This window comes from Indicator indicator, chromosome 12, assembly GCF_027791375.1.
Source record: "Indicator indicator isolate 239-I01 chromosome 12, UM_Iind_1.1, whole genome shotgun sequence".
Taxonomy (NCBI): Eukaryota; Metazoa; Chordata; class Aves; order Piciformes; family Indicatoridae; genus Indicator; species Indicator indicator.
The window spans coordinates 5322161-5347074 of NC_072021.1; the positions used below are offsets into that span (position 1 = coordinate 5322161).

Genomic DNA, 24914 nt, shown 5'->3' on the forward strand with positions numbered 1-24914 from the left:
TGTTGCCCTTCTCTGGACACCTTCCAGTACCTCAACATCTTTCTTGAATTGAGGATCCCAGAACTGGACCCAGCACTCAAGGTGTGGTCTAACCAGTGCTGAGCACAGGGCAGAATGATTTCCCTGCTCCTGCTGGCCTCACTATTAGTAGTATGGATTACTATTAGTAGTAGTATGGGCCCCTTCACTAATTAGCAGTCTGCTAATTAATCCATTGGTTTTTAAATCTGAAGCTTCCCACATGTGATCCCTCATCACAGGCTTTGATAGGTGCACACACAAGTGCAGATGGGTGCTGGGTACTTCCTGTGTTGCTCCACAACTCTGAATTAGATAGACCAAAGCACCAGGCAGGAAGAGTGTAAGGAGATGGAATGAGTTAGTGTTGAGACATTCAAACACATACAGTGCCTTCTTCTTGTGTATTACCATTCAGCTTCACATCTCTAAACCTTTCCATAAAAAAAAAAAAATGTGCTGTAGCCCACTTGGACAGCTGGAGAAACTGGGGTAAAAATGGCTTCATCACAACACTTCAAAGATAAGAGATAAATGATCAGTCTGGTTTTCTGCAGCTCAGCCCAAGAGCTTGCCAGACTGCTAATTCTCTGGTTTATGAAGCTATCAGGAATGCAATCTTTTCTGTTTATGGTCCAGAAATGATCCCTGTTAAATCTCAGTCTGCACTCCTGACTGATTTTTGTGTTTTCAGGTGCACTCAAATGAACCAGATGCCATTTATGACATTTTTGAGAAGGAAAAGCTGCCCAGGCTCCCATTTTCCATCGACCAGGATGGGGTCATTTATGTGACTGAACCACTGGACAGGGAAGAAAAGGATACTGTAAGTAAACACAGAAAACCTCACTGGTGGGGAAGAAAAAACCCCAACACATAAAACCTCCCCAGAGCAGGTTTCAGGCTCTGGTTATTGGTGTGGGAATAAATGGGAGAAAGCCAATCAGAAAGGATGGAGGGGGGGGGGGGGAAGAAAAGGTTTGTTTCTTGTCATTTGTGTTTGGGAATGGCTTTAATAGGCATGAAGGATGTTCAAGAAATAGGTATGGAGATGCTCCAGAAAAGCCTGGATGGGACACTTGATGCCATGGTCTGGTTGATTGGATAGGGCTGGGTGATAGGTTGGACTGGGTGATAGGTTGGGCTGGGTGATAGGTTGGACTGGATGAGCTTGGAGGTCTCTTCCAGCCTGCTTGATTCTATCTTCTATGATCTCCTGCACTGTCAAGAGCCTGCAGTTTGGAACCCCACAACATCTCTCCATGGGGCTGCCAGTTCCAGTCACTGCCCACAGTCTATGTGTAACATACAACACAGACTAACCATGGCAGGATTGTAGGTAGGAGCAAGAGGTAGGCAGTGGCAATTGTGGAGGGTAGGAGATTTAGATGGTTTAGGAATATTCCAGATTCCAGGGGCCTCAGGGATCTCTCCACAGCAGAAGCTGAGCTGAACTTGCAGTTGCAACTATAAAGTTCACTGAAGCTCCCTGCCAGGGGACAGAAAACCCTCTGTCCCCTTTTGGAGGAAATTTGGGCACAGAATAGGCCAGAGATCAAATATAAATGAGGAGTGTGGAGCACAAACCCTGTGAGGAGAGGCTGAGGGAGCTGGGGGTGTTTAGCCTGGAGAAGAGGAGGCTCAGGGCAGACCTCATTGATGTCTACAACTACCTGAAGGGAGGTTGTAGCCAGGTGGGGGTTGGTCTCTTCTCCCAGGCAACCAGCACCAGAACAAGAGGACACAGTCTCAAGCTGTGCAGAGGGAAGTTCAGTCTTGATCTTAGAAAGAAGTTCTTCCCAGACAGAGAGATTGGCCGTGGGAATGTGCTGCCCAGGGAGGTGGTGGGGTTGATGTCCCTGGAGGTGTTTAGGAAGAGCCTGGATGAGGCACTCAGTGCCATGGTCTGGTTGATTAGATAGGGTTGGGTGATCAGTTGGACTTGATGATCTTGGAGGTCTCTTCCAGCCTGGTTGATGCTATGATTCTCTGAATCCCATCTCTGTTGACAGGTGAATTTACAGTGCCAAAAATGAGATATTCCTGGAATTGTTGGGTTTTTGTGAGAGGAAGGTTACAGTGCAGTGGAATATTCAGGGCTTTTAAATTCTTTTGACAACTCAGACCTCAGGCACTGAGGGATGATGGAAGAGTTCTGAATCAAACAGAGTGAAAGTATTGAACAAACATATGAGAGGGTATTCCATTTGCATGGAATGATCCCATAGGGAAGCATCTAAATGCAAACTATTGTCACAGCAGCCATTCAGCACATCTAAATCTCAATATTCTTCTTGCAGTATACTTTCTTTGTGGTCACAAAAGATAAAGAGGGAGAACTGGTGGACAAGCCCCTGCAGATTCATGTTATTGTGGAAGACATCAATGACAATCCCCCTGTGTGCCAGCAGGCTCTCACTGTACTGGAAGTTCAAGAGAATGAAGGTGGAGGTAAGAAAACATCTTCCATTCATTCACACAGGATCCCAGGATGTTAAGGGTTGGAAGGAACCTTTGGAGATTATCAAGTCCAACCCCTCTGCCAGAGCAGGACCATAGAATCCAGCACAGGTCACACAGGAACACATCCAGATGGGGCTGGAAAGGCTCCAGAGAAGGAGACTCCACAACCTCTCTGGGCAGCCTGTTCCAGTGCTCTGTGACCCTCCCAGTGAAGAAGTTCCTCCTCATGTTGAAGTGGAGCTTCCTCTGCTGCAGCTTCCATCGTGCATTGCCCCTTCTCCTATCACAGGACACAAGTGAGCAGAGCCTGTCCCTTCCTTCCAGACACATCATTCTAGTCCTGTTTTTGCTTCCATCTGGGTGCAAATAAAGCTGGAAACTCTGATACCAAAGAGTAAAAGGTAGCTGTCCCAGAGAAATGTTCTCCTGTGAAGCAGCCCTGTTGTTTTCCCTTCAGTGAGTCATGTGGGAAGGATTTCAATAACCTGAGAAGGTTATTCAAGATCCTTACTTAAATATATGCTGTTCCCTTTTAAATAGAAAATTGCATTTTCTCACAACCACAGTTTTGGACAACTGCTTAGAGTGTATGATGAAAAACAGCCCTTTTATTCCTAATGCAAGAAATATTACTCTCAATGTGGCATAAACCCAGTTGCCCTCATCCAGAGGTTCCTCCAGCATAGTGCCTTTGACTTCAATGGACTGAAATGTGTCCCCAGCTCTTCACATAGAATCATAGAAAGGTCTGGGTTGGAAGGAACCTCCAAAGGTCATCTAGTCCAAACCCCCTGCAGTCAGCAGGGACATCCTGTACTAGATGAGGTTGTTCAGAGCCTTGTTGAGCCTGACCTTGAATATCTCCAGGGATGGGGCCTCAACCACCTCCCTGGGCAACCTGTTGCAGTGTTCCACCACCCTCATGATAAAGAGCTTGTTCCTGACATTCAACCTAAATCTGCTCTTCTCTCATTTCAAACCATTGCCCCTCATCCTATCACTGCAGGCCTTTGCAAACAGTCCCTCTGCAGCCCTCTTGTAGGCTCCCTTCAGGTATTTGGTTCAAGGCTCAAGTGTTACAGTCACTGATTCTGATCAAACTGTAGCCCAGACTGCCCAAGCCCAAACCAGCTGGTTGGGATGCTTAAAGGGGAAACACCCAGAAGTCAAATGATTGTGTCCATTGCAGTGTTTTCCACACAGCTGGATTTCTTATTTGCATTGATACTGCTCTCTACAACACCCTGAAGGGACAGTCTCCTCTCCTTGATGACAAGTGGCAGCCTAGGGGAAATGCTTCCAAGCTGCACCAGGGGAGGTTCAGGCTGGACGTTAGGAAATGTTTCTTCACTGAGAAGGTTTTCAACCACTGGAATGGTCTGCTCAGGGCAGTGGTGGAGTCACCATCCCTGGGGGTGTTAAAGCATTCTGTAGGCCTGGTGCTTAGGGACATGGTTTGGTGTTGACCATTCTGGGGTGGGTGGAAGGTTGGACTGGATGACCTCGGAGGTCTGTTCCAACCAGCTATAATCTGTAATTCTGTGGTTGCCATTGTGCACCTCTGTGGAGGAAGAGGACCACTGCATTTTCTGACTGACTCTGGATTCTCCTCTGCCACAGGCAGCAGTATTGGCACTGTGTTTGCCACGGACATGGACCAGGAGGACACCCTTAACTCTCGCCTGCGATTCAGCATTCACAGTCAGGTTCCTGCTGTTCCTGCAAGCCATCTGTTCTTCATTCAGCAAGACACTGGGGTTTTACAGTTAACCAGCCAGGCTTTAAACAGGCACATCATATCCAACTACTCTTTGCAGGTGCTGGTGTCAGATTCAGGTAAGTAACAGCTGCTGTTAGGCATTGGAATAATTCTGTTCACAGTGGCATCCCCTGTGCTCGGAGTCCAAGAGGTGAGAGGAGACCTGGAGGATTCACTGGCCAGGCAGCAGCACTGTGATCTGGCTTGCTCTGGTGTGGTACTGCCTTGTTCAGGAGAGACAGGGATGTGGTGGGTTGAAAATTCCCCCCAACATTAAATTGCCAGACTAGCTCAGCTGAAAGCAAATGAAGCTGGATTTACAAGCAAAACTACAACCTAAATATGGAATGCAATGGATGTGTACAAAATATAGAATCATAGAATCAGTCAGGGTTGGAAGGGACCACAAGGATCATCCAGTTCCAACCCCCCTGCCATGGGCAGGGACACTTCACTCTACATCAGGCTGGCCAGAGCCTCATCCAGCCTGGCCTTAAACACCTCCAGGGATGGGACCTCAACCACCTCCCTGGACAACCCATTCCAGGCTCTCACCACTCTCAGGGGGAAGAACTTCTTCCTCATATCCAGTCTGAATCTCCCCACTTCCAGCTTTGTTCCATTCCCCCCAGTCCTATCACTCCCTGACACCCTCAAAAGTCCCTCCCCACCTTTCTTGGAGCCCCCTTCAGATACTGGAAGGCCACAAGAAGGTCACCTTGGAGCCTTCTCTTCTCCAGACTGAACAGCCCCAACTCTTTCAGTCTGTCCTCATAGGAGAGGTGCTCCAGCCCTCTGCTCATCCTGGTGGCCCTTCTCTGGACACCTTCCAGCATGTCCATATCCCTCTTGTAATAGAGGCTCCAGAACTGGATGCAGTACTCCAGCTGGGGTCTCACCAGAGCTGAGTAGAGTTACAATTTATAAACAGCACAGGAACCCCCCTTGGCCAAAAACCAGGGGGGCTGCTAATAGCTTCCCCTTCCCTGCTCCCCCTCTTACCTGCCCAGACACAAAAGGACAAGAGAAAGAGCAGAGAATTATTTGTTAGATTTAGCCAAAACAAAGCAGCCAAGGTCAGCAAAGAGCCAGCAGAAGCACCAGCCAGGGTGAGGAAGCAAAGAGAGAGAAAGAAAGTTTACCAAACTAATTCTTATGGTAGATATCTGTCCAATGGGATTGTTTAGAACTTAGCATTATTTTCCTTCTCACATCCAGTGGGGATTTATTTACATTCTACCACTTTCTGTTCAAGATCTGGGGAAAATTTTAAAGGTACAGCCTAAAACGACCACAAGGGAGGTTAATCATGATTCATCATACAAGTATGGGAGGAAACCAGCTCTAAGGCAGAGTGTGGATAAATTGGGGAGCTTGTTAAGAAGTACTATGGTCAAAGATTTCCTTCTACAAGGGAAAAAAAATGGAGAGATGATGACTGTGGTTTTCCCCAAAAAACTTTCAAAGGAACTCACTTTGAAAACATAAAATCAAGAAATCAAAGACAGATTCAGAGAGTCCAGATAGTGTATTTTAGCAGATTAAAAGCTGAAATTAATCTTCCAAAAATAATCTTGTCTATAAAGTAATTTCCCAGGAGTCTTTTGTGGTTCACTCTATGGAAAGGAAGTCAGACTCCATAGTGAAGCTTAAAGCTTTGTGCTGGTATCCTTCTAGCCAGACAAACTTGTGGGCAGAGGAACTGGCATGCAAAGAAAACAATATGACATGTCTGCAAATGAAATAGCATCACTTGGGCAGATGATTTGTAACCTTTGCAGAGGCAGAAGCTGGTGATGTGGCTTGGATGCTTACTGGAATTCCATCCAAACAGTTTTGTTCAGAATATTCCTTAACTTTCAGCTCATGAAGCCATAAACCACTAATATCCAGCTACATGTGAACAGCAGATGACCAAAGTATGCTTTTACAGTCACAAATCTTTGTTGCTATGGTTGCCCCTGCTCAAGTAGATTTACATAGGTCTGAAGTTTAACTCAGGCTGGAACAAAAATAGGAGAGCTCCCTGATGGTCCACCAAGAGGACAGGGTAGCATAACAACCTGGGTCTTGCTTTTTTTTGACATGTAAAAGTGATAGAGCTAATACAATTCATAGCAATCATTGTCCTAGTAAAGGGATATGGTTAGAAAAGAGCAAGCTAAATCTTTCCTCTGAAGAAAGACTGAGAGTCCTGGGGCTCTTCAGTCTGGAGAAGAGAAGGCTGAGAGGGATCTGATCAATGTCTATCAATAGCTGAGGGGTAGGTGTCAGGATGAAGGTGATGGTCTCTTGGTGGTGCCCAGTGATAGGACAAGGAACTACAGGTACAAGCTGGAATACAGGAGGTTCCACCTCAACATGAGCTACTTCTGTATGGTGAGAGTGCTGGAGCCCTGAAGCAGGCTGCCCAGAGAGGTTGTGGAGTCTCCTTCTCTGGAGATTTTCAAAATCTACCTGGATGTTATCCCCTGTGACCTGCCCTAGGTGATCCTGCTTTGACAGGGGGGTTGGACTGGATGATATCTAAAGTCCTTTCCAACCCCTAACATTCTATGATTCTGTGAAATTGAATTGAAATGAAATGAAATATGAAATGAAATATGAAATGCAATGAAACAGGAAATGAAACAGACTGGTACAATGCTGAAGGAATTGGGAAGATGAACAGTAAGAGAGAGAGTGATGTTTTCACTGGCAAAGAGATGTTGGAGTTCAAGTGCTTCTTACAATAGCAGGACTTTGCTTGGCCTGGGCAATTGGCAGCATTCACTTTTGCTCACAGTGAACCCTTTTTGGAGGGAAGTTATTTTCAGCAGAAGGATTGCCATGACGTTTGTTCTCTTTCCATGCAGTATTCCAAACAATCTGTGATGTGCAAGTCCATGTCATTGACATCAATGACCAGATTCCCATCTTTGAAAAATCAGATGTGAGTATTTTTATCCCAGGGTTTGTTGTCTGACAAATGTGTGAGCATACATTCCATGTCTATAGAATGTCAATGGGAAGCTAACCATTTGCACAATGAGAAACAGAACAAGCCACTGGTGAAAATGAAGGCAAGGCCTTGCTGCAAAGCCTGCATATAAGCTCTGCCTGGATAGGGAACAGTGGGACTGGCTCGTGGTTAATTCTGAAATAATAAGTAATTTGCTCAGTGGAAAACTATGTCTACAGAAAGGAATGATTCTATTAAAGAAATGTAAGTTCTGGAGGGAAAGAAGGAAGGAAAGACTTTAAAAATAATTAAAACAGGTAAATGGAGGGGGAAAAAAAAAAAGAAGATAATATCTCCCAAGTTCCCTTCCAAACATGATGTTAATGTATCCTGAAAGGCCAGAAGGTGAATGGAAATCAAAGGCTCTGTTTGCCTTAACCAGAAACAATGACCAGTGATTCATGTCCAAATGTCTGTCTGCTGGCCTTTGCTTGTGGAACAGGTATCAGCCTCTTGCCTCTTCCTCTTGTGAGGGTGCTGGCATCCGAGAGAGAGACCTGCAGGCCTGCCTGCTAGTCCAAGCCTCTCTGCAGATGCTCCAGTGGGTAGAGTGTCTCCATTTACATGTCTAAGCTCCCACCATACTTGTAGACAATGTAGGTGGTGGGCTGAGGAGAGCTGTCTCCTACACCATCAGGTGTAGTAGTGTGGTGGGTTGAAAGTCCCTTCCCACATTAACACCACCAGACCAGCTCAGTTCTGAAGCACATGAAGCTGTATTTACAAGCAAAAACTATAGTCTACAGTGGGATGCAATGAATATATACAAAATGCACAGGATTTACAGGATTTACAGATTGGTACAACTAACAGAAACAGCACAGAACCCTGCTGGCCAAAGCTAGAAAAGCTGTCCCTCTGCCTTCCCCTTCCCTGCCTTCTCCAGCCCCCCCGGCAGAAGGAAGAAAGACAAGAAGCAGAGAGGTTGTTAGAACTTAGTTTTCAAGGTCAGTATGCCAGTGTGTTCTCTCCAAAGCAAAGCCAGAAGAGAAACACAGAAGCACCCTGCTGGACTGCCCAGCAGCCTCCTACACCACCAGGTGTAGGTGCCCTCTTGGGGAAGCTGGGCTGCATTCTGCCCAGCTCTCTGGTGATGATAACAGGATGTGGTGGGTTGAAAATCCCTCCCCTCCCCCCCTCCAACATTAACTTTGCCAGACTAGCTCAGTTTGGAAGCAAATGGAGCTGTATTTACAAGGCAAATTCCAACCTACAATGGAATGCAATGAGTATGTACAAATATACAGGATTTACCATATTTGCAGGGATTTACAATTAACCAAACAGCACAAGCAGCCCTTCCCTGGCCAAAAGACCAGGGAAGCTGCCTCCCTGCTTCCCCCTTACCCCTCCCTGTACAAAAGGGAAAAGAGAGCAGCAGAGAAAGTTAATACCAGGCACAAAAATGCAGCCAAGGTCAGCAAAGCCTGCTAGTATCTCCCCAGAGAAGAAGCAAGAAGGGAGAAGAGAGAGAGATTGGTTTGGGAACCAAATCTTATGGGAGATATCCCTCCAATGGAATTGTTTAGAATAATCATTATTTTCCTTTTTACACCCAATAGTGTTGGTTTTTTTTTTTCATTTTTACTACTTTCTGCTCAAGATCTGTGAAAAATTTTAAAGGCATAGCCTAAAACTACCACACAGGAGCAGACTAGGTGCCTACATAGCAGGCTCTCGACCTTCTTACCTCAAAGCCTCAGACCTGGACTTGGTCTCAAGATGACACTGCTAGGTCAGGGCACACATCAAACAGAGTAAATGGAGCTAGGCTGCTGGGGTGGCCACTGCCTGTGGTGCACAGAGCAATTAAGCATGTATCAGTCAGTGGCTAGAGTGCTCACTGGGTGCAGAGGAGCTGTGCCTGCAATGCTCAAAGCAGCCCTGATGCTGTGAGCACTGCTTCTGGTATGGTTCCAACAGAGGAGCTAAAGGTGTGGGACTCCTGCTGTACTAGTAGCTTATCCACTGACAGAGAACTCCAAAATGAAATGCAATGAATACATACCAAATATACAATATTGTGTCGGTGTGAGCTGAAATTCCCCCCCACCAACAATAACCAGGCTAGCCCAGTCTGGAAGCAAATGAAAAGCTGTATTTACAAGCAGAGAAATGCAATGAATGTGTACAAATATACAAAATTCACAACATTCACAAATATATACAATCAACGGAAAAGCACAACCGATCTCCCTTTGCTTCCCCCCAAGGGGACCCTTCCCAAAGGGGCCTCCCTCTCCCAGGAGCTTCCCCCCCAGACCCCCCTGGACAGAGAAGCAGAGTTAGTTAAGCAGAAAGTTGTTAACTTAGCTGCCAAGGTCAGTGTGTTATCTTCAGCCAGAAGAGAAGAAGAAACAGCAGCCAGACAGCCCAGCAACTGCCCCCACTGCCGAACGCAGAATGTGCAGAATGCCTACTTTGTTTTGGGTAATAGTTCTTAAACATTTCTATCTATCCAATGGAAGTGTTTAGAACAATCGTTATTTTGCTTTCTTACACCCAATAGTGACTTATTTACATTCTTTCACTTTCTCTGTTCTGAACTTTGCAAGGAAAAATTAAAAAGACAGTTTCAAACCACCACAGTCCACCCCTTCTAAACAATTCCATTGGCTGCTACTATCATTTATCTAATCTAAAATAATATCTACAACAATAGGTGAATAAAGACCATAGTCCATTCCGGCTATTTCAGATGTAGATGATTCAAAAGAGTCAAATCACAGGAAAAACAGCAAACAGCTTGTTTCCTCGCAGATGGAGCGAAGGAAGGAACAGGGACTCTCAGGTGACTCAGGGCTCTCAGGGTTCGTGCACCGTAGATCTCATGAACTCTCCTCTTGGGCGCGATGCTGTATCTGCGCAACACTCTGAATTTAACCTCTCTCAGCCAAAGTTAGATTTCTTTGTGGAATACACTGAATTTCACCATTTTCTTGCATCACCCAATAGGTGTGACCAGGACCTTCAGCAGAAACCACCCCTTGGACAGGTTTGGCCTCTCCTGAAGGAGAAAATACCCAAACAGTTTTGCCTAACAGATTCTTTTCTCTGATAACAGGAACTCTATCACCTTCCTCCTTTTCAACAAATCTGATTGGGCAGGTCCAGCTCAATTCACTGAACCTCTACTATTCACTAACCAGGTTGCTTGTGCTAAATGTTTCTCCCAGTTTTTCAAAGATCCACCCCCCATGGCTTTGAGAGTGGTTTTCAGCAAACCATTGTAGCGTTCGATCTTCCCTGCAGCTGGTGCATAGTAGGGAATGTGGAATATCCACTCGATGCCGTGCTCTTTGGCCCAGTTTTTTACAAGATTGTTCTTGAAATGAGTTCCGTTGTCTGACTCAATCCTCTCTGGAGTTCCGTGTCTCCACAGGATTTGTCTCTCCAGGCCAAGAATGGTGTTACGTGCAGTTGCATGAGGAACTGGATAAGTTTCCAGCCATCCAGTGCTTGCCTCTACCATAGTCAGCACATACTGCTTACCAGATGGAGAACGAGGTAGAGTGATGTAGTCAATCTGCCAGGCTTCACCATACTTGTACTTGGACCATCGGTCACCGTACCACAAGGGCTTGATCCGCTTTGCCTGCTTAATAGCAGCACAAATGTCACAGTCATGGATGACTTGTGTGATAGCATCCATGGAAATGTCAATGGATCTGTCACCAGCCCATCGGTAGGTTGCATCTCTGCCTTGATGTCCTGACGAGTCATGGGCCCACCGAGCTAAGAACAGCTCACCTCGGTGTTTCCAGTCAAGATCAGGATCAGGATCAGAGTTTGTGTCCACCTGGGAAACTCTTGCAGCTAGATCTGCCTGATGGTTGTGTTGTTGTTCTTCAGTAGCTTTGCTCTTAGGAATGTGAGCATCGATGTGTCTCACTTTCACTGGGATTCTCTCAATGCGAGCAGCAATGTCTTGCCACAGATCTGCAGCCCAGATTGGCTTTCCTTTCCTCTGCCAGCCATTCTTCTTCCAGTCTTTCAGCCAACCCCACAAGGCATTGGCTACCATCCACGAGTCAGTGTAGAGATAAAGCTTTGGCCATCTCTCACGTTCAGCTATGTTAAGAGCTAGCTGGACAGCTTTTACCTCTGCAAATTGACTGGATTCTCCTTCTCCATCTCTCGCTTCTGCAACTCTGTGCGTTGGGCTCCACACTGCAGATTTCCATCTCCGCTTGTTCCCAACAAGACGACAGGAACCGTCTGTGAACAAAGCATATCTCTTTTCATCATCAGACAGATCACTGTAAGGAGGAGCTTCCTCAGCACGAGCTACTCTCTCCTCTGGAGGTTTAGCACAGCTTGTGCCTTCTGGCCAGTTTGTGATCACCTCCACCAAACCAGGCCTTTCGAGATTTCCCATTCGAGCTCTCTGTGTTATTAGAGCCATCCACTTAGACCAGGTAGCATCTGTTGCATGATGTGGTGAAGAACCTTTGCCTTTGAACATCCAATTCAGAACTGGCAATCTAGGAGCTAGAAGAAGTTGTGACTCAGTTCCGATCACTTCAGAAGCAGCTTTCACTCCTTCATAAGCAGCTAAAATCTCTTTCTCTGTTGGAGTGTAGTTTGCCTCTGAGCCTCTGTAGCCACGACCCCAGAAACCAAGAGGACGTCCTCGTGTCTCCCCTGGAGCTCTTTGCCATAAGCACCAGGTTGGACCATTGTCACTCGCGGCCGTGTACAGAATGTTCTTAATGTCTGGACCAGCTCGGACAGGTCCCAGACCCATCGCTTGGACTACCTCTCGCTTGATCTGGTCAAAGGCTGCTTGTTGCTCAGGACCCCATTGGAAACTGTTTCTCTTTCCAGTCACATCATATAGAGGTTTCACAATCTGACTGTATCCAGGAATGTGCAGTCCCCAAAATCCCACTATGCCTAAGAAACGCAGAGTTTCTTTCTTGTTGATGGGATTTGCCATGGTGTAGACTCTGTTTATCACATCCATTGGGATGTGACGGCGACCATCTTGCCACCGCACTCCCAGAAACTGGATTTCTCTGGCAGGTCCTTTCACCTTGTCTCGCTTGATAGCGAAACCAGCTTGCAAGAGAATGTCAATGATTTTGTTACCTTTCTCGAAGACTTCTTCAGCAGTCTCACCCCAGACGATGATGTCATCGATGAACTGAATGTGTTCTGGAGCTCCACCTTTCTCCAAAGCATCATGGATCACTGCATGGCAGATGGTTGAACTGTGAATCCACCCCTGGGGCAAACGATTGAATGTGTACTGAATGCCTCTCCAGGTGAAAGCAAACTGAGGCCTGCATTCCTCTGCTATGGGAATAGAGAAGAAAGCATTAGCAATGTCTATGGTAGCATACCATTTGGCCTGCTTGGATTCCAGCTCATATTGGAGTTCCATCATGTCTGGTACAGCTGCACTCATGGGTGGAGTTACTTCATTCAAGGCACGGAAATCAACTGTCAGACGCCACTCTCCATTCTGCTTTCTCACAGGCCAGATTGGACTGTTGAAAGGTGAATGAGTTTTGCTGATGACCTTCTGACTCTCCAACTGACGAATCAAGTTTTGAATGGGCACCAAAGAGTCACGGTTGGTTCTGTATTGTCTGTGATGCACAGTTTGAGAAGCAACCGGCAGCTTTACATCCTCTATCTCATGTTGTCCCACAACTGCAGATTCATCTGAAAGCTCAGGTCTAATGGACAACTTCAATTTTCCTCCATCAATTTCTACAGTTGCTATTCCAAAAGCCCATTTGTAACCCTTAGGGTCTTTAAAACGCCCTTCTCTCAGAAAGTCAATTCCCAAAATACAAGGTGCATTAGGACCTGTTACAATAGTATGTTTCTTCCACTGCTTCCCAGTTAAGCTTGTATCAACCTCTATCTTAAACAACTCTTGAGATCCACCAGTGACTCCCTGAATAGTTATAGATTCTCCCCCTTGATAATTTGATGGTATGATGGTGCACTGAGCTCCTGTGTCAACCAAGGCCCTGTACTTCTGAAATTTTGAAGTGCCAGGCCACTGGATGTACACATCCCAATAGATTCTGTTATCTCCATTATCCCTTACCTCCCCCTGGCGGAAGGCAGGGCACCCCTAATGGTGGGGATTACCTCCACATGTACAGCTGGCACAACGTCCAGCACCAGAATTAGGATCACTGTTGGAGCTATCAGAGTTGTTCTGGGAAACTGAGGAAGCGACAGCTACCCTCCTGGTATTGCTACCTCGGGATCTGCCCCTCTGCAGCTCCCGTAACCTCTTGAAAAGATCAGAAGTTGGTTGACCATCCCATCTGTTCATGTTCTCACCAAACTGATCACGCAGAGTTATCCAGATACTGCCACGTGATTGCCTCTGCTGTCTGTTTTGGTTTGACCTATTCTGGAATGGCCTTCTTGGAGCACGTCTGTTCCTAACAGCTGAAACTTGTATCCATCTGGAGGAAGAGGAATCAGAATCATCCCCCTTCATCAAGTTGGATATGGAGGTTTTAAGTTCCTCCTTCAGCTCTTTCATGCAATTCTTTATTTCTCCAGACAAAGTTTCAATGGCTGAAACCAAAGAAGTACGTGCAAGACTATCCTCCAACTGCCTCATTTGGTCAGTGAAATAGCCAACAGTGGGAGGCACTCCACCATAATTTCTTGCCACAATCCTGCTTGCCAGAATAGTAGCATAATTAGGAGGAGCAAGCTTAATGAGCTTTTTGGCAAGGGCTGTTCCAACAGGAATTTCATCAGGATTCAGAGTCTTATGATCTCCATACATTATTTCTCTCACAGCAAATTCTCTCAGACGCTTGATTCCCTCAGCTATTGTGGTCCAAGGCTTAGGGTTCCATGGTAAATCATCTCTGCTGGGGTACCTCAGCGAGACTGCCAGTAGGAGGCGTGCCCACAGAGAAGCTTTACCAATGCACTTGCCTAGGTGCCTGTCTATGCCTGTATCCTTTGAGAGCATCCCCAACTGAGAGGCCGACTTGTCACCTACCACCAATGCTGGGGCTCCCATATCAAAACACCTGGCTAGCCAAGACAGGACTGGCTCATTATCTCCTCTGATGTAATCCTTCCTCACATGTCTAATTTCCTGTCTGGGTGCATTAGCTGACTGTATGTCATCCTCATCATCATCATCATCATCATCCTGAGGTCGCTGTCCCCATAATCCTATTGTAATCCTCTGTTGAATTTCCTTGAGTTCAGAGGCACTGCCAGCAGTTGCTAATTTAGCAGGGTCTACATCTCCATCATCCATGTGGGGTCTCAAGAGGTCTGCCAGAGTTTTAAGGCTAACCTTCTCTTCCTCACCTGGAGGATCTTTCTTAACAGAGGGACCCTGAGTAGAAGGACCCTCATCTCCATCTGCACTATCTCCTGCAGCATCTGCATCTCCTCCTGCAGCTCCTTTGCGCTTTCTGCTGACAGTGGCCACCAAATTTACTGGATTGGCTTTCACATTCACAGCAGAGTTGGAAGGAGTAGAGGAATTTTGTGCAGGGTTAGCAGGAGCAGAGGGAGCCTGTGCAGGGTTGGCAGGAGGTATGCTTTGAGATCCTGCAGCCACTGCTGCGTCCACCTGGGCAGCAGAGGGAGGAGGAGGAGACTGTGCCTCGTTAATGACATCTGCCTGCACAGCTATGTCTGTCTGCGCAGCCATTTCTCTCTGTGTAACTATGTCTGCCTGGACAACCATTTCTCTCTGTGTAACTATGTCTGTCTGCACAACCATTTCTCTCTGTGTAACTATGTCTGCCTGCACAACCATTTCTCTCTGTGTAACCATGTCTGCCTGCACAACCATTTCTCTCTGTGTAACTATGTCTGCCTGCGCAGCCATTTCTCTCTGTGTAACTATGTCTGCCTGGACAACCATTTCTCTCTGTGTAACCATGTCTGCCTGCGCATCCATTTCTCTCTGTGTAACTATGTCTGTCTGCACAACCATTTCTCTCTGTGTAACCATGTCTGTCTGCGCAGCCATTTCTCTCTGTGTAACTATGTCTGCCTGCACAGCCATTTCTCTCTGTGTAACTATGTCTGCCTGCACAGCCATTTCTCTCTGTGTAACTATGTCTGTCTGCGCATCCACTTCTCTCTGTGTAACCATGTCTGTCTGCACAACCATTTCTCTCTGTGTAACTATGTCTGTCTGCGCATCCACTTCTCTCTGTGTAACTATGTCTGCCTGCACAACCATTTCTCTCTGTGTAACTATGTCTGCCTGCACAGCCATTTCTCTCTGTGTAACTATGTCTGTCTGCACAGCCATTTCTCTCTGTGTAACTATGTCTGTCTGCGCGACTATTTCTCTCTGTGTAACTATGTCTGCCTGGACAACCATTTCTCTCTGTGTAACTATGTCTGTCTGCACAACCATTTCTCTCTGTGTAACTATGTCTGCCTGCACAACCATTTCTCTCTGTGTAACCATGTCTGCCTGCACAACCATTTCTCTCTGTGTAACTATGTCTGCCTGCGCAGCCATTTCTCTCTGTGTAACTATGTCTGCCTGGACAACCATTTCTCTCTGTGTAACCATGTCTGCCTGCGCATCCATTTCTCTCTGTGTAACTATGTCTGTCTGCACAACCATTTCTCTCTGTGTAACCATGTCTGTCTGCGCAGCCATTTCTCTCTGTGTAACTATGTCTGCCTGCACAGCCATTTCTCTCTGTGTAACTATGTCTGCCTGCACAACCATTTCTCTCTGTGTAACTATGTCTGTCTGCGCAGCCATTTCTCTCTGTGTAACTATGTCTGTCTGCACGACCATTTCTCTCTGTGTAACTATGTCTGCCTGCACAGCCATTTCTCTCTGTGTAACTATGTCTGCCTGCACAACCATTTCTCTCTGTGTAACTATGTCTGTCTGCGCAGCCATTTCTCTCTGTGTAACTATGTCTGTCTGCACGACCATTTCTCTCTGTGTAACTATGTCTGCCTGCACAACCATTTCTCTCTGTGTAACTATGTCTGCCTGCACAGCCATTTCTCTCTGTGTAACTATGTCTGTCTGCGCGACTATTTCTCTCTGTGTAACTATGTCTGCCTGCACAACCATTTCTCTCTGTGTAACTATGTCTGCCTGCACAACCATTTCTCTCTGTGTAACTATGTCTGTCTGCACAGCCATTTCTCTCTGTGTAACTATGTCTGTCTGCGCGACTATTTCTCTCTGTGTAACTATGTCTGTCTGCACAACCATTTCTCTCTGTGTAACTATGTCTGTCTGCACAACCATTTCTCTCTGTGTAACTATGTCTGCCTGCGCAGCCATTTCTCTCTGTGTAACTATGTCTGCCTGGACAACCATTTCTCTCTGTGTAACTATGTCTGCCTGCACAACCATTTCTCTCTGTGTAACTATGTCTGCCTGCACAGCCATTTCTCTCTGTGTAACTATGTCTGCCTGGACAACCATTTCTCTCTGTGTAACTATGTCTGCCTGCACAACCATTTCTCTCTGTGTAACCATGTCTGCCTGCACAACCATTTCTCTCTGTGTAACTATGTCTGCCTGCGCAGCCATTTCTCTCTGTGTAACTATGTCTGCCTGCACAGCCATTTCTCTCTGTGTAACTATGTCTGCCTGCACAGCCATTTCTCTCTGTGTAACTATGTCTGCCTGCGCAGCCATTTCTCTCTGTGTAACTATGTCTGCCTGCGCAGCCATTTCTCTCTGTGTAACTATGTCTGCCTGCGCAGCCATTTCTCTCTGTGTAACTATGTCTGCCTGCACAGCCATTTCTCTCTGTGTAACTATGTCTGCCTGCGCAGCCATTTCTCTCTGTGTAACTATGTCTGCCTGCGCAGCCATTTCTCTCTGTGTAACCATGTCTGCCTGCGCATCCATTTCTCTCTGTGTAACTATGTCTGTCTGCACAGCCATTTCTCTCTGTGTAACTATGTCTGCCTGCACAGCCATTTCTCTCTGTGTAACTATGTCTGTCTGCGCATCCATTTCTCTCTGTGTAACTATGTCTGCCTGCGCAGCCATTTCTCTCTGTGTAACCATGTCTGCCTGCGCAGCCATTTCTCTCTGTGTAACCATGTCTGCCTGCACAGCCATTTCTCTCTGTGTAACCATGTCTGCCTGCGCGACTATTTCTCTCTGTGTAAATATGTCTGCCTGCGCAGCCATTTCTCTCTGTGTAACCATGTCTGCCTGCACAACCATTTCTCTCTGTGTAACTATGTCTGCCTGCGCAGCCATTTCTCTCTGTGTAACCATGTCTGCCTGCACAACCATTTCTCTCTGTGTAACTATGTCTGCCTGCACAGCCATTTCTCTCTGTGTAACTATGTCTGCCTGCGCAGCCATTTCTCTCTGTGTAACCATGTCTGCCTGCACAGCCATTTCTCTCTGTGTAACTATGTCTGCCTGCACAGCCATTTCTCTCTGTGTAACTATGTCTGCCTGCACAACCATTTCTCTCTGTGTAACTATGTCTGCCTGCACAGCCATTTCTCTCTGTGTAACTATGTCTGCCTGCACAACCATTTCTCTCTGTGTAAATATGTCTGCCTGCGCAGCCATTTCTCTCTGTGTAACTATGTCTGCCTGCACAGCCATTTCTCTCTGTGTAACTATGTCTGCCTGCACAGCCATTTCTCTCTGTGTAACTATGTCTGCCTGCACAGCCATTTCTCTCTGTGTAACCATGTCTGCCTGCGCATCCATTTCTCTCTGTGTAACTATGTCTGCCTGCACGACCATTTCTCTCTGTGTAACTATGTCTGCCTGCACAACCATTTCTCTCTGTGTAACTATGTCTGCCTGCACAGCCATTTCTCTCTGTGTAACTATGTCTGCCTGCACGACCATTTCTCTCTGTGTAACTATGTCTGCCTGCGCAGCCATTTCTCTCTGTGTAACTATGTCTGTCTGCGCGACTATTTCTCTCTGTGTAACTATGTCTGCCTGGACAACCATTTCTCTCTGTGTAACTATGTCTGTCTGCACAACCATTTCTCTCTGTGTAACTATGTCTGCCTGCACAACCATTTCTCTCTGTGTAACCATGTCTGCCTGCACAACCATTTCTCTCTGTGTAACTATGTCTGCCTGCGCAGCCATTTCTCTCTGTGTAACTATGTCTGCCTGGACAACCATTTCTCTCTGTGTAACCATGTCTGCCTGCGCATCCATTTCTCTCTGTGTAACTATGTCTGTCTGCACAACCATTTCTCTCTGTGTAACCATGTCTGTCTGCGCAGCCATTTCTCTCTGTGTAACTATGTCTGCCTGCACAGCCATTTCTCTCTGTGTAACTATGTCTGCCTGCACAGCCATTTCTCTCTGTGTAACTATGTCTGTCTGCGCATCCACTTCTCTCTGTGTAACCATGTCTGTCTGCACAACCATTTCTCTCTGTGTAACTATGTCTGTCTGCGCATCCACTTCTCTCTGTGTAACTATGTCTGCCTGCACAACCATTTCTCTCTGTGTAACTATGTCTGCCTGCACAGCCATTTCTCTCTGTGTAACTATGTCTGCCTGCACAGCCATTTCTCTCTGTGTAACTATGTCTGTCTGCGCGACTATTTCTCTCTGTGTAACTATGTCTGTCTGCACAACCATTTCTCTCTGTGTAACTATGTCTGTCTGCACAACCATTTCTCTCTGTGTAACTATGTCTGCCTGCGCAGCCATTTCTCTCTGTGTAACTATGTCTGCCTGGACAACCATTTCTCTCTGTGTAACTATGTCTGCCTGCACAACCATTTCTCTCTGTGTAACCATGTCTGTCTGCACAGCCATTTCTCTCTGTGTAACTATGTCTGCCTGGACAACCATTTCTCTCTGTGTAACTATGTCTGCCTGCACAACCATTTCTCTCTGTGTAACTATGTCTGCCTGCACAACCATTTCTCTCTGTGTAACTATGTCTGCCTGCGCAGCCATTTCTCTCTGTGTAACTATGTCTGCCTGGACAACCATTTCTCTCTGTGTAACTATGTCTGCCTGCGCAGCCATTTCTCTCTGTGTAACCATGTCTGCCTGCGCATCCATTTCTCTCTGTGTAACTATGTCTGTCTGCACAGCCATTTCTCTCTGTGTAACTATGTCTGTCTGCACAACCATTTCTCTCTGTGTAACTATGTCTGTCTGCGCAGCCATTTCTCTCTGTGTAACTATGTCTGCCTGCACAGCCATTTCTCTCTGTGTAACTATGTCTGCCTGCGCATCCATTTCTCTCTGTGTAACTATGTCTGCCTGCACAACCATGTCTCTCTGTGTAACCATGTCTGTCTGCACAACCATTTCTCTCTGTGTAACTATGTCTGTCTGCGCATCCATTTCTCTCTGTGTAACTATGTCTGCCTGCACAGCCATTTCTCTCTGTGTAACCATGTCTGCCTGCGCGACTATTTCTCTCTGTGTAAATATGTCTGCCTGCGCAGCCATTTCTCTCTGTGTAACCATGTCTGCCTGCGCAGCCATTTCTCTCTGTGTAACCATGTCTGCCTGCACAGCCATTTCTCTCTGTGTAACTATGTCTGTCTGCACAGCCATTTCTCTCTGTGTAACTATGTCTGTCTGCACAACCATTTCTCTCTGTGTAACTATGTCTGCCTGCGCAGCCATTTCTCTCTGTGTAACCATGTCTGCCTGCACAACCATTTCTCTCTGTGTAACTATGTCTGCCTGCGCAGCCATTTCTCTCTGTGTAACCATGTCTGCCTGCACAACCATTTCTCTCTGTGTAACTATGTCTGCCTGCACAGCCATTTCTCTCTGTGTAACTATGTCTGCCTGCGCAGCCATTTCTCTCTGTGTAACCATGTCTGCCTGCACAGCCATTTCTCTCTGTGTAACTATGTCTGCCTGCACAGCCATTTCTCTCTGTGTAACTATGTCTGCCTGCACAACCATTTCTCTCTGTGTAACTATGTCTGCCTGCACAGCCATTTCTCTCTGTGTAACTATGTCTGCCTGCACAACCATTTCTCTCTGTGTAAATATGTCTGCCTGCGCAGCCATTTCTCTCTGTGTAACCATGTCTGCCTGCACAGCCATTTCTCTCTGTGTAACTATGTCTGCCTGCACAGCCATTTCTCTCTGTGTAACTATGTCTGCCTGCACAACCATTTCTCTCTGTGTAACTATGTCTGCCTGCACAGCCATTTCTCTCTGTGTAACTATGTCTGCCTGCACGACCATTTCTCTCTGTGTAACTATGTCTGCCTGCACGACCATTTCTCTCTGTGTAACTATGTCTGCCTGCGCAGCCATTTCTCTCTGTGTAACTATGTCTGCCTGCGCAGCCATTTCTCTCTGTGTAACTATGTCTGCCTGCACAACCATTTCTCTCTGTGTAACTATGTCTGTCTGCACAGCCATTTCTCTCTGTGTAACTATGTCTGTCTGCACAGCCATTTCTCTCTGTGTAACTATGTCTGTCTGCACAGCCATTTCTCTCTGTGTAACTATGTCTGTCTGCACAGCCATTTCTCTCTGTGTAACCATGTCTGTCTGCACAGCCATTTCTCTCTGCGCAACTGTGTCTGTTTGTGTAGCCCTGTCTGCCCGTGTACCCCTCTCTGCCTGTGTAATCGAGTCTGTCTGTGTCACCGAGTCTGTCTGTGTGTGTAACTATGTCTGCCTGCGCAGCCATTTCTGTTATCTCAGATTCTGGCAAAGGTCCTGCAGCTACTGCTGCTGGCTCTGAGTCAAAACTATCGGCAGCTTTCTCACAAACCTGAACTGTGATTTCCTGGTCACCGTAATCAGAATCAGAAACCAATTCCGAACCTCTCTGAGCTTTTCTATATTTCCTCCTACATCTACGCAGGTTGGAAGAGCAAGTAGCCTTATGTCTTTCTTGACACAGTGCTATCAGTAGCCATATGATATTCCAAGAAACAACAAAATTAAGGCTAGCACAAGATATCTAGTGTACCACTGGTTCCAAAGACCCTCTGTAGTTGTAAGAGGAGTAAGAAACTCAAATGTGTCTGCTAGCAGATTCATAGTTGAGTTGCCATATCTTCTAAGCCCAATAAGACCACAACAGAATTCACCAACATTCAGTAACTTGTTCTTAACCCAAAGAAACGGTTCATATAGCACATATCTCACAATCTTGTCTATCATGCAGGAAACAGCACATCTGTAGACAATCACACCGATAACAGATGACATAAAATTACTCAAAATCCAAAACAGCTTCATTTTGCTTCCTAATCTGAGCAGGAATAAATCATACAAGCAATCAAGCCCCACGTTGGGCGCCAAAAATAAAAAGTGTGTCGGTGTGAGCTGAAATTCCCCCCCGCCCCATCGACAATAACCAGGCTAGCTCAGTCTGGAAGCAAATGAAAAGCTGTATTTACAAGCAGAGAAATGCAATGAATATGTACAAATATACAAAATTCACAACATTTACAAATATATACAATCAACAGAAAAGCACAACCGATCTCCCTTTGCTTCCCCCCAAGGGGACCCTTCCCAAAGGGGCCTCCCTCTCCCAGGAGCTTCCCCCCCAGACTCCCTGGACAGAGAAGCAGAGTTAGTTAAGCAGAAAGTTGTTAACTTAGCTGCCAAGGTCAGTGTGTTATCTTCAGCCAGAAGAGAAGAAGAAACAGCAGCCAGACAGCCCAGCAACTGCCCCCACTGCCGAACGCAGAATGTGCAGAGTGCCTACTTTGTTTTGGGTAATAGTTCTTAAACATTTCTATCTATCCAATGGAAGTGTTTAGAACAATCAGTATTTTGCTTTCTTACACCCAATAGTGACTTATTTATACTCTTTCACTTTCTCTGTTCTGAACTTTGCAAGGAAAAATTAAAAAGACAGTTTCAAACCATCACAAATATTTACAATATTTGCAGGTGTTTACAATAGATAAGCAGCACAAGAACCCCCCTGGCAAAACCCAGGGGGCTATTAATAGCTTCCCCACTCCCTGCCCCTTTCCCCCCTGACCACAGTAGAGGAGAGAGAAGAGCAGAGAGTTGTTTGTTAATACTCGGCCACACCAAAGCAATGCAGCCAAGATCAGCAAAGCCAGAAGAAGCCAGAGCTGGTGTCTGCTAGGGTGAGGAAACTGAGGAGAAAGTTAGTTCACAGATCTTAAGTTTTATGTCTGTATTGTGTCCAGTGGGATTGTTTAGACTTCATCATTGCTTTCCTTTTTACATCCAATGGTGATTTATTTACATTCTACTACTTTCTGTTCAAAGTCTGTGGAAAATTTTCCAGGCACAGCCTGAAACTACCACAAGCACCCATCCCCTTTGATAAATAGATGGCTAATAAAAAGGGGGTACAGCAACTTTGCAGAGGTTCTAGTGCCCGTCTTGCAGCTCTGGGTTCCCCTGGGCAGTGAGGTAATTCACCTGGAACTGTTGCAAGGCACTTCACAACTGCTCTTGTACACCTCTCTGGCCTGGTTACACCTCTGCAGTGAAATGCACTCACAGCTTCCCTCCCTCCAGCAGCTGCTCTGGGTTGAATCACATCCATGCTTGTGGGTCACAAACCTGTAGTGCTCAGATTTTTATCCACAGGTGTTGCTTGGTGTGTCCTGTTCCAACAATCTCTCTCTCCTCAGTATGACAGTGTGACTGTTGCTGAAAATCTCCCAGTAGGAACGGTGCTATTAGAAATTCAAGCCACAGATGGAGATGAGCCTGGCACAGGGAGCTCCTACATCATTTACCAAGTGAAGGAGGGAGACCCCAACAACACATTCATCATAGAGACAGATCCTGAGATGAACCGAGGCTTCCTCAGGGTTAACAAGGTGAGCAGAGGGGTTCATTTTCCTCCCTTTTGTATATATATGTATTTGCCCTGAACAGGAACTGTCCTGGTGATGGTTTGCAGGGGAGGACCTTGGCTGGTAGTGGAGCAAGGCCAACCTAACCATGGATGAAACCTTGAGCAACCTGGTGTGGTGGAAGGTGTCCCTGCCCAAGGCAGGGGGGTTGGAACTGGATGATATTTAAGGTCCCTTCCAACCTAAATCATTCTATGAACCTATGAATCTTTAGGCTCAGCCTTAGGGTTACTTCTTCCCAAGGAGGCAATTGTTGAGAACCTCCACAACAACCCTCACATGGCTTTTGCCAGCCAGAGGTCACCTGGGCTTGGACAGAGCTATAAACACCATTGCTGTAAAGAGCATATAGTCATTAAACTGAGGTGGCAACATCATCAGCAAATGCAGTTGCTGAGGAATCCTCCACGTGGGCAATGTGGTTTCATTTAAAAGGACTACTCCGAGTGTCCTTCTTGCAGCTGACAGCTCTCTCTTGGTTTGTCTGCATCCAGCATCTGTATCTCCTTGAGAAGAGGGAGACTGTAGTGTCCCATGGGAGCTCCCCATGGTAATACAGAATCATAGTCATGGAATCATAGAATGGTCTGGGTTGGAAGGGACTTCCAAAGGTCATCTTGTGCAAACCCCTCTGCAGTAGGAAGTGGCATCCTCAACTAGATCAGGTTGCTCAGAGCCTTTTTATGAGGCTGACCTTGAATATCTCCAGGGATGGGGCCCCAACCACCTCCCTGGGCAACCTGTTCCAGTATTCCACCACTCTCATAGTAAAGAACTTGTTCCTCACATCCAATCTAAATCTGATCTTCTCCAGTTTGAAGCCATTGTCCCTTGTCCTGTCCCTGCAGGCCTTTGCAAACAATCTCTCTCCATCCTTCTTGTAGCCCCCTTCAGGTCCTGGCAGGCTGCTATTAGGTCCCCCCAGAGCCTTCTCTTCTCCAGGCTGAACACCCCCAGCTCCCTCAGCCTGTCCTTGTAGCAGAGCTGCTCCAACTCCCTGATCATTTCCGTGGCCCTCCTCTGGACCCTCTCCATCAGGTCCATGTCTTTCCTGTGTTGGGGACTCCAGACCAGGATGCAGTACTCCAGGTTGGTAAGGACCATTGCTTAAACCACCATTTCCCCCCCCCCCCACCCCTCCCCTATGTTTTCCAGGCTCTTGATTTTGAAGCAGCTCCAGCCTATGACCTGGTGATCAACGCCACAAACCCGGAGCCGTTAGTGCCAGGCGTGCAGTACAACTCCAGCTCCCTTGCCTTCTTCAAAGTCTTTGTGACAGATGTGGACGAGCCACCTGTTTTCCACAAACCTGTTTACAAAGAGGAAGTGTTTGAAGACATTCCTGTCAATACTCTGGTCATGACAGTGGAGGCCTATGACCCCGAGGGGGATACCGTACGGTAAAACATGCTAAAGAATCAACCACCATTGGTTAAAAAAGGTAGAAGGGGGAGGAAAAGGGTAAGGGACAAGGGGCAGTGGATAGAAACTCCAGCACAGGAGGTTCCACCTCAACATGAGGAGGAACTTCTTCACTGGGAGGGTCACAGAGCACTGGAACAGGCTGCCCAGAGAGGTTGTGGAGTCTCCTTCTCTGGAGCCTTTCACGCCCCATCTGGATGTGTTCCTGTGTGACCTGTGCTGGATTCTCTGGTCCTGCTCTGGCAGAAGGGGTGGACTTGATGTTCTCCAAAGTTCCCTTCCAACCCCTAACATCCTGTGAGCCTGTGTGGTGGGATGGTGGATGGTGACCCTGCTGCTGCATGCTGCTGGGCAATGCTTTTTCTGTCTAGCTTAATCTCTGTGCTGGGACAAACATTAACCAGTGGGGCCTCTGAAGCATGGAAATAAAAAGGAAGGAGGCCAAAACATGATTCCAGGAAA

At 46.6% G+C, this 24914-nt stretch overlaps 1 protein-coding gene across 1 annotated transcript in view; it reads left to right on the forward strand.

The window, feature by feature from the left end:
* CDH17 (cadherin 17) overlaps window positions 1–24914 on the forward strand; it is a 44930-nt gene that overhangs the window by 12268 nt on the left and 7748 nt on the right. Inside the window, exons 7-12 of the mRNA XM_054385462.1 lie at window positions 713–844; window positions 2319–2469; window positions 4102–4317; window positions 7096–7172; window positions 22803–22994; window positions 24186–24430. Coding sequence (XP_054241437.1) covers window positions 713–844; window positions 2319–2469; window positions 4102–4317; window positions 7096–7172; window positions 22803–22994; window positions 24186–24430 — 1013 coding nt within the window. The remainder of the gene's footprint in view (window positions 1–712; window positions 845–2318; window positions 2470–4101; window positions 4318–7095; window positions 7173–22802; window positions 22995–24185; window positions 24431–24914) is intronic.